The following is a 10,915-nucleotide window of genomic DNA, read 5'->3' on the forward strand; positions in this document are numbered from 1 at the left end:
TGTCAAGTTACAAGTATAGAGTTTTGTTTAATTGTATTTATATTATTATGTTCTATTTAAAATATTATAAATTCAATATAAATTAAAATACATATAACAAAATAACAAACTTGTAAATGTTTGTGAAGGAGTTGACAATTTCCCTTCATCAACCAATTATTGAAGCTATTGAAGAGTCACATTGAAAATAATAAATAAAGTGGTCATGTCACATTCATTCTTTTTGTGGTGCATTTTCTTACTCCCCCAAAAAAATCATGGTAAAATTATATAATATAAATTAAAATAATAATTATAATTGATTTTGTCAATGAAAAGATTCCCCTTGTCTTCAAATTGTAGTCCATAAAAAAAAATACAAAGTTGCAATTTTGTATGTAAAGAAGAATTCGATTTAGCCTACGGCAATCCTAGGAGGGCTACCATTCTAATACTCTCCCCGTCTCAATACAATAGTTTTATTTAATATTTTTGTCCGTTCTGAAATAATAGTCTTATTTTCATAAATAGCAATATCACCGTAAAACTACCCTTACATTTTCATTTTTATTACACAATTGTCACTATTTTTTACACTAATACACTTACAAAGGACAAAAAAGTCTTTTATCCATACTTTTTACCAACTACCAATATAATATCAATATTCCTTAAATGTCGTGTCCAACTCAATTAAGACTATCTTTATGGGACAGAGGGTGTATTATAAAAGCATAAAATATATTCACAAATCACCGATGGAACTAGTTTTCAAAATTAGGGGGCGGACTTGTTTAGTCGATTTCAATTCTTAATGGTTCAATTTTGAGTTTAACATATTTTAAGCCGTGAATAGTCGATTATTTTTTTTTTTTTTCAAACAGGCGGTTTGATTTTTTTTATTATTTATAAAAAATCTTGAAAAAATTTATAAAAACACGCAATTCTTATAAAATCTTCTATTAATATTATAAGACATTAATGAAAATATTTTTGCAATTTTTTTTTTAATTTGTACTATGGTTTGATCAAATAATTAATATTAAAGATTAACACGCAAAAAAATAAATAAGACCCTTAGAGTCGAACAGAAGTAATATTTTTTTATATAAAATATAATTAAAACTATTACACATTAATATAAATTAAAATAAAAAGTAATCAATATATATAAACTTAAATTTTAGAGGGAGCAAAATAATAAATTTAAATTTTAGGAGGACAAAATAATATATTTATTTTAAATTAAAAATATATATTTTTGGGTCTGGGGCAATTGCCCTTTCGTCGATGTTCACAAAATACACATGTATATATTCAAATCAAATATATATATATATATATTAAATATAAACATATAAAAAACCAAAATATCATATTTAAAATTGATGATGTGCTTGCTTGATCTGAGTTCCAAATATAATTTTTTCCCTATTCATTTCAATGGGTTCTTATAAAATTTATACAAAAGATTACATCTATAATAGTAAAATATTCACGTTTGTTTGGTTTTACTTTAAAATTAAAATAGTGATTTGAAATTTTATTTAAATAGTATTTTTATTTTTATTTTTTTAAAAAATGTATATCTTTATTAAATCCCGTATTGATGGAATAATAATAACTTTAGTGTCACGTAATAACCAAACACACACGAGATCAAATATACATTTTACATTATTATAAATTACTTTTTTAAAAAAATTGTTTAATTTTATCTTTTAACCATCCTAAAAACATATTTTAAATCTTATTTTAATAAAAAAAATATATATATATATATATATGCCTATTTTTATTAATAAGATTAAAAAGAATACTCCACCCATTTGGGTTAATTATGTTATTTGCTTGGACACAATTAAGAAACAATGATATTTTGATATGAAATTAAATTAAGTAAAAAATAAAATAGGGGTATTATAAAAAATTTTTTAAAAAATTGATAAAAAAATAGTTAAATAAGTAAAAAAAGTAGTGACGAATTAATTATTATTTTTTAAAGTATGAGTAATAAAATTATAAATTGATAAAATTATTTATTATAAATATATATAAGTTTATCGGACCATAAAAAAAAAAAAATCGATATAATTATATCGGACGTAAAGAGTATTAATTATTACTCATCCATCATAAAACTTATGTCCAAAAGTATAAACATACTTTTCAAAGACAAATAGAGTAAAACATTATTATCATTTTGTCTCTTCTAGCCAAAGCTTATAATCACCATCGTCAATTAACAACTCTACAATTTCTACGAATCTCTCCATGCAAACCCGATCGAATATCACCCAATTTAACCATTCCTCGTACAAACGCTATAAAGAATTCCTCCTCGCTCCTTGCAAACAGTTTCACATACTTGCGAGTCTCCATCGATGTGTACAATGTTTGGTCCGAATTCAAGAATCCTCGTCCATGAGCCAAATCTCTATAGTATTGATTGTCGAATCTCTTTGGAGTTGCATCAAGATTGGCGGTTACTTCCACGTCCCCGTGTTGCGGACATAGCTTGTCAAGATCCTTCCGGAAGGTAGGGTTGATGGCGGGATCCGGCTTGCCCGAGCCGGATTGGTTGTAGAGGCGAAATAGTACGGAGAAGCAACGAGCTTTGCCAATGGAGTGAGAGCCGGAGAGGGCGACAAGATCTTTTACGGTGAGATTGTAGCGGGAAAAGAGGTGGATGAGAAATGTTGCATTGGCTCTAGGACTTGGCATTATTTCATTTGCAGCTTCTAAACTTGCCCATAAACTGTCTTTTCGTCCTAATTTTACCTCCCAATTTGGACCTCCGCTCTAATTTATTTATTTACATATTGAATAAATAAATCAATGAATTAGAATTATACATATAATAATAATAATAATAATAATAATAATAATAATCCCTCCGTCTCATAAGTAAGTATCCATTTGCTTTTTGCACGTAGTTTTAAAAATATTAGTATTATATTGGGATATAATAGAAATAAAATAGAAATGACTAAAATAACCTTATTAGTATGTGTGATATAAAGGTAATGATATTTTTTTAATATATTGTAAGTTGTAAGGGTATTTGTAATGCTAGGTAGATAGTACAGTTACTAAAAAAGAAAATGGATACTTTGTTATGAGACGGACTAAAATGGAAAAATAAATACTTTGTTATGGGACGGAGGGAGTAATAATAATAATAATAATAATGATGATGATGATGATGATGGGTGTATATATATATATATCTTTCTTGGATGTGGGGCTTGCTTTTCAACTCCACTATTATATCCTGTTTAGATGAACTTTTTGTTATGTGGCATAGTCCCACATTGAAATGTTTTAAATTTGAAAAAATATATTGTTTCACATTGCTTGTAGAGTCAATTAGTCATAAGCCTCTCCCTTTAAATTGGTGACATTATGTTGGATTTTAAGATACACCAAAAATTGACAAGTAGTATTTTTATATATGTTTGTGGCTTATTTGTTTTGTTTTGAAGGTTTTTTTGGGAGATTATGAGTTGTGGATTTTAGAACTACTAGTCAACCCCATTTTGTATTCTCGTTTGATAGTAAAAGTTCTGTGACACCCCGGCTCGCAAGCCATGGAAAACCAAATTACTCTAGGGCAAACACGCTTAACTCTAGAGTTCTTTCAGTAGTGCTTCCGAAAAGAAATGTGCACATTGTTGACATGTGTAGTCTATTCAATCCATTTAATTACTATTCAATCTTGGATGACCTGGCACCGACTCATTCATGGGAGTTGGCCTTAGCACTGGTTCAACTCCGGGGAGAAGTCCAAATTTTTTAAGTTGGATAGAAGGCCCGTTCGAACATTATCTTAAATCTCTTTGATGAGGTTTTGCGGGAGGTTGCTACAGAGACCTCGGCTGCGGAAATGTGGGATAAGCTTAAGGCTTTGTACATGAAGAAGTTTATTGAAAATCATCTGCAACTAAAGCAAAATATGGCGATAGTAAATCTATATTGAAATTTAAACATCAAAATATAAAGTACTACCTCCGTCCCACATTGGGTGTCTTGGTCACTGTAGACACGAGAATTTAGGATAAGTATAATTAGTAGATAATTAAGAATGTATTAGTGAAAATAATTAACTTATAATATAAATTATTATAAATTAAGATTAAGATAACTAATTAGTTTAATTAAAATTAAAAAAATTAAATTAGAAAATTTAAAATAAAATTAAGATGGGTAATCATTTTCCAAAAAAGAAAAGTGACATGAGATGTGGAACGGACGGAAACAGCAACATGGACATGGTAAGTGAGACGGAGGGAGTATTATTATTGTCATAAGATGGGGCACAATAAATCTGATTGTTTTAAATTGAAAAATAAACAAAAGGAAAAATCATTTGAAAAGAAAGATAACACCGCTAAAGCTAGTGTTGTTGCTTATGATAGTGAGAGTTGTATTTTTTTTGTCACTCATGATAGGGTGCGATCTACAAATGAGTAGATCTTGTATACAAGATGCTCTTATCAAATGTGTCTCAATAGAGATTTGGTTATTACTTATTATTAAGGCAACGGATGAACAATCTTAATGGGCTACAATGCTGCTTTCGATGTTATGGATAAGGGCACTGTTCGTATTAAAATGCATTAGGGCATTATGAAGACACTCACTAATGTTAGGTATGTCCCTAACTTAAAAAAGAATCTCATCTTTGGGCACATTTGAAGCATTTGGTTGCAAGTACACGAGTCAAAATAAGGTTATGAAGATTTTCAAATATGATTTGGCAGCTTGTTACTTTGCAAGCGACAACTATCACTGGGCATGCAACTATTTCATCATCTTTTTTAGCTAAACATGACATCACCAAGTTATGGTATATGCCTCTGGGCATATGAGTAAAAAGGGCTAGGAAATATTAAGCATATAAGACTTATTTGTGGACAAAGTACTGAAATGTTGAATTTCTGTGAGCATTGTGCATTCGAACAGCAGAAAAGAGTGGGTTTTAAGTCCCCAGCAACTCACAAGACGAAATGTACATTTAACTATATCCACTCCGATCTTCGGGTTTATCTTATGTTCTATCTAAAGGTGGTGCCAGGTACATGCCAATTTTTATTGATGATTACTAAAGAAAGGTTTAAGTATATTTTTTGAAGAATTAAAATGGTGTTTTCCTAACTTTCAAATAGTGGAAATTTTTTATTGAAAAACAAACAAGAAAACAAATTAAACGGCTAAAAATTGATAACGGCTTAGAATTTTGCGGAAGGGAGTTCATTGAACTTTGCAAAAAAGAAGGATTGTTCGACATCACACAGTCAGGATAACATTTCAACAGAATGACGTGGTTGGATTTTTTAATTCCTTCTACTTTTTGGCTTATGTTTATCTTTTATATCAATCCAGAGGACTTTAGTTTTTTTCTTTTTTTGCTAATTCTTAAAAATATTGAATCAAAAATTATTTTTATTTTTATATTATATTTTTTCTGCCCTGTAACTAATTATTTATTTACTTTTTGCGTATTGATCTTTGAATATTAATTATTATATCAAAACGTATTACAAATTAAGGAAAAATAACAAAAATACTTCTATTAGTGTCTTATAATACTAATATAATGGCATTTGTTCAAAAAGTTATACAAATATAAGAATATTTTTAATATTAAATACAATGACGCAAATAGTAAATTGATACTTTGTTATGGGAGAGAGGAGTATTAAAAATTAATTTTTTATTTAAAATATCACAAATTTTTTTATTCAATTTAGATTCTAATATTTAGTATTCCAAATCCAACTCCCAATACACTGTAAATTAAATTTGGTAAGAGAAGTCACATGTTTGAACCCATAATTATACTGTTCCAAATTCATCTAACACCATCATGATATTCTTTATAGAACCCTTTTTTTTTTTTTTTTTTAAATACAAAGATAATAGTTTGGTTACTTTTATAAGTATATACATTTTTTTTTTTCGAACAATAGAAAATTTTTATAATAATAATAATAAATACTGTTAAAGAAAAATAAACTCTTAATATATACGAATATATATATATATATTATATTTTAAAAGAATAACTCGTACCAATTTGAATACAAAGAGAGTTAGTAGTAGTATTATAAGGTGAGTATAGCTAACAAGATTCAATTTACAAGAAAAATTCTATCCTTGTTTTTTTATTTTAAAAATAAAAAATAAAAATCAATGAGATTTGAAAATAAAACTAGTGTATCTTCAAGACAAAAAAAAATAGATTCTCTTTCTTTCATTCACACATACTAAACCAATTAAATTAATTTATGTTTTAATTTGAAGGCTTTTATCCCATGCGCACTCGAAAAATAGGTCGACAAAAATAGAAATAGAAATAGAAAGGTACATACCAAAAGAACAGCATCTCTAGCAGCCATGATAATGATATCAGCACAAGAAACCACAGCAGGACAGGCTGCCTCCATTGCCTCCTTAATCTCATCGATCACTTCATAAGACCTCACCGAATTTATATTCGACAGTGCTGATTTCTCACCCTCCATTCTCCCTCTCTTCTCCAGCAGCAACGATCCATCGCATCCCTATATATACAACCAAACCCTAATTTTATTTTATTTAATTTTATCTAATTACCATTGCCAATAATCTTAATATAATTTAATATGTTTCGACTCTAGGCAATATTATTTATTTATTTATTTATTTATTGATTACATTGACAAAGCAGTCGTGGAACTGTAGCCTCATCACTGAGGCAGCACTCCTAGCATCTCTGGCCATGGCTCGCCGGAGAATATTCCGGGCGATGGACTCTGCCGCCGGGCAAGTTTCTGCATAGAAGCCCTGCCGGAGAGGCGGTGGCGGCGGTGGTGCGGTGGCTGCCGCCTCGCTGAGGAAGAAGGCGTAGAGGAGAATGAGAATGGTAGGGGACATCTTTTTGTCTTGGATGTTGTTTATGTTTAGGACAAATTAATGAGTGGTCAATTTTATGGGATTATAAATTATTTTATATTTGTCGATAGTATTTTTTATTTTTTTTACATAATGTTCTTTTTTAGCAACTTTTTTAATTATTCAATATTAAGTACGTTTATAACTTTTTTAAAGTAATGGATTTAATTTTTTTATATGAGTAATAGAAGTTCATTTGAATATAATGAACTCTGTTCATTTTGTATTTTTGAATAAATGTATTTTTTAAATTAATTATAAAAATTTATATTATTAATATAAAAAATAATATTTTATTTTGAATTGTTGACTTCTTGTATTATGACGGATACAATATATAGATTATATATTGTATATTTTTAATCATATTTCTAAAGACCTGTTCCATTTAAAAATGAACAAATCCGTTCAAATGATCACACCACAAGAATGGATGTGTTTTTCTTTTTTCAAATAAAAAATATAATTATCTAGTTTGCACTATTTTCAATAAAAATAAATAATTTTTTTTATAAAATATTAAATTAAAATATCATTTAAATTAAAAAAGAAAATTCAAATTTAAATGAAAAGTAAGCAAACCTAATATTAAAGTAAATTTTAGAAAATACTATAAATTTGGATATATTTTGTGACTATTTTTAAATATCCTTAAATTTTACATCCTATCACTCGAAAGAGAAAGATAATTTATTTTGTTGTTTAAATGGACTTGAATATTTTAACTTTCATACAACATTCTCGAAAACTCATATATATATATATATATATATAAAATTGTGTTATATTTAATAAATACAAAATTTGTACAAATTATATTTGATTTGGATTTAAAGTCGGGTCTTATTCTCTAAATAGGTCATTTGATTTTCTTTCCGGGTCGATTTATTTTTCAACTTGGTTTTCGATGGCTTCTTTGATCCGAAAAGATTTGATCTTCAGTTTGATTTTTCCAGGCATTGGAGGACTTTGGTCTCCATGCAGACGATTTGATCGTCGGCTTTGGATTTGATGTCCTCTTTGCACGATCCGAGGCTTTGATCTTTGATTTGGCTTTGCCGCTTTTTGGAGGACTTTGGTCTCCGTGTGGGTGATTTGATCATCAGCTTTGGATTTGGTATCATCTTTGAACGATCCGAGGCTTTGATCTTTGATTTGGTTTTGCCGCCTTTTGGAGAGCTTTGGTCTCTGTGTGGGCGATTCGATCGTCAGCTTTGGATTTGGTGTCTTCTTTGGACGATTTGAGACTTTGATCTTTGATTTGGCTTTGCCGCCTTTTAGAGGGCTTTGGTCTCCATGTTGGCAATTTGATCATCAGCTTTGGATTTCGTGTCTTCCTTGGACGATCCGAGATTTTGATCTCTGATTTGGATTTGCCGCCTTTTAGAGGACTTTAGTCTCCGTGTTGATGATTTGATCGTTGGCTTTGGATTTGATGTCTTTTTTAGACGATCCGAGACCTTAATCTTTGAAGAGGTGGATTTGGTGCTCCATAACAATTCTGGTGGCATGTCCCTTTGATTTTTGGATCGAAGAGGGCCGAGTTGATGTTTTGGTGAAGAACGCGATGAACACCTTGAAGCTTTGGGATGAAATTTGGATATTCTTCCTTGACTTTGATGGTCTCTTCAATGGCTTTTGAATATTTGATCCTTGAAGAGGTTGATTTGGTGCTTCTTAACACTTTTGGTGGTGTGTCTCTTTGACTTTTGAATCGAAGAGGGCCAAATTGATGCTTTAGTGAAAAATGCGATGAACACCTTAAAGTTTTGAAAAGAACTTTGGAGACCTTTCCTTGGCTTTAATGAATTCCTTAACGTCTTTGGGAGCTTTGATCCTTCCTCCGGATTTGACATACGACGAAGAACGTTAACTTCATCGATTCGTCAACCAATATTGGATCATTTGTCCAAATCAGTGACTTTCGACGAAGAACGCTTCGAAGGACATGAAGAACATAAAGAACAATACAGAGAGAGTCTAGAGATTTACCCATTTGCTTGAATTTTCGATGTAACTTCAGTGTTTCAAATGAATTGGCCATAGCTCCTATTTATAGGGGAGGGGTGGCCTCGGATTCCTTTTAGAATAATGTCACGTGGCGCGTCCTGATTGGCCAATAGGAAGATTTTATAATCTTTCCTTTTCCATCAAATGTCGTTTCCATTTTTAATAAATTTGATTGTTCACCTTCTTTTCTCGCCAAAATCTTTATATCATTGCATTTTTCGGGAAATATTAATTTATATACTTCTTTTAGTGACAAGATTAATTTATTTTGCTGCCAAATTTATTATGATTTTATTTATGCACGTAATATTTGTACGATATTTTCCATTTTAAGCAGATCTTTGCATTAATGGTTGATATTTATTGTACAAAAATTAACATATGTGCATAATTAAATACTATATATTTATTTTATTAGAATTTTATTTTCTTCCAAAATACTTGATATTTAATTTAATTCAGATATATTTTTACTGTCTACAAAATGCCCCCTCGAGACTTGTTTAAGCCGACGCAAAGCATTTAAGGCGTGAATGAGTCTCGAAACATAAGTCAATTTTTTTTTTTTACTAAAATTTTTTTTTTGCCTTTTTTTTTCATTTTTTTAAGGGCTTTTCTTTTTGACATGATTTTTTTTTGTCCAAATGATTTATTTTTTAAGCCCGATTATTTTTTGAACTTTTTTTTTTGCCCAATTGATTTTTTAGGGCTTTTTCTTTCTTTCTTTTTTTTTTTTGGACAAGATTTTTTTTTGTCCAAATGATTTTTTTAAGGCCGATTTTTTTTGGGCTTTTTTTTTACATAATTTACTGTACTCGAAGTTATATTCCAAGTTGCCTATGTATCCGGTTAAAAAATCAAGTCATAACATAGTTCAAAACAAATTGAATTTGTTTGTTTTTGTTAAACAATTTATTCTCGTGTTAAGGAGTCTTGTAGAAAGTTTATCCTCGATTCTAGGAGATTGCAGAAAGTTTATCCTTGTTTCCAAAATATTGTAGAAAGTTTATCTTCATTTCCAAGAGTGTGAAGAAAGTTTATCCTCGTTTTTAGGAGATTGGAGAAAGTTTATCCTCGTTTCCAAGAGATTGCGAAAAGTTTATCCTCATTTCCAGGAGTGTTGAAGGTATGATTGCCCCCACTGTTTGAAGTGTTGTATTTCTCATCTTTTGAGAAATCTTCAGTAGGCGGTCCATACATTCCACTAGACATAATGCTCATTTCCATATCATGAGCGCGAGAGGCAAGTTCTTCAAATTTATGGGGTCGGATCCCTTGTAGGATGTATTTCAAGCCACATTGCATTCCTTGAATGCACATTTATATGCCAGAAGCCTCGGACAAACAGTCTTTACAGTTGAAGCTTAGACTTCTCCAGCGGTTGATGTAGTCAATTACTGGCTCATCTTTCCACTAGTGGATATTGGTGAGTTTGGTCATGCTGACGATTCTCTTCGTGCTGTAGAACCGATTTAAAAACTCGTACTCTAGTTGCTCCCAATTGTCGATGAAACCAGCCTCTAAGTCAATGTACCAGTCGAAGGCGTTTTCGTTTAGTGACTGCACAAATTTTTTGACTAGAAGGTCTCCATATATTCCAGCATCGTTGCATGTTTCGACAAAGTGCGCTATATGTTGCTTTGAGTTGCCTTTGCCGTCAAATTGTTGAAACTTTGGTGGTTTATAGCCTGTTGGCATTTTAAGGGCGTCAATCCTTGCAGTGTAAGGCTTGGCATAAGCATGCGTCGGCCTTGAACTCCCTTCGAATTCTCTTTTGATTGCCCCTTGATGTATTTGTCAAGTTGGCATATATGGATGAAGGAGTTGGATGATCCTTGAAATGGATTTGGTTCCACCACCTTTTATTTGTCATGACGTCGCTCCACAGATGTTGCCGCTTTATTTTAGACTGCTGGGGAAGATGGTTGTTTTTCGATGGCATGACTGAATTCTTCAGGCTTGTCTAGTTTTGTGAGAAGTTTTTCGACGA

At 30.6% G+C, this 10,915-nt stretch overlaps 1 protein-coding gene across 1 annotated transcript; it reads right to left on the reverse strand.

Moving 5' to 3' along the window:
- Nucleotides 1–2,085: 2,085 nt before the first annotated feature.
- Nucleotides 2,086–6,913, reverse strand: LOC127260239 (peroxidase 17-like). The gene is made up of 3 exons (XM_051287935.1): nt 6,679–6,913; nt 6,354–6,545; nt 2,086–2,781 (listed from the first exon to the last, which is right to left on the reverse strand). Exons 1-3 carry the CDS (start codon nt 6,895–6,897, stop codon nt 2,218–2,220), a joined length of 975 nt encoding a protein of 324 aa, XP_051143892.1. The 5' UTR covers nt 6,898–6,913; the 3' UTR covers nt 2,086–2,217.
- Nucleotides 6,914–10,915: the final 4,002 nt, after the last annotated feature.

This window comes from Andrographis paniculata, unplaced genomic scaffold, assembly GCF_009805555.1.
Source record: "Andrographis paniculata isolate CXL003 unplaced genomic scaffold, ASM980555v1 Contig61END, whole genome shotgun sequence".
NCBI lineage: Eukaryota > Viridiplantae > Streptophyta > Magnoliopsida > Lamiales > Acanthaceae > Andrographis > Andrographis paniculata.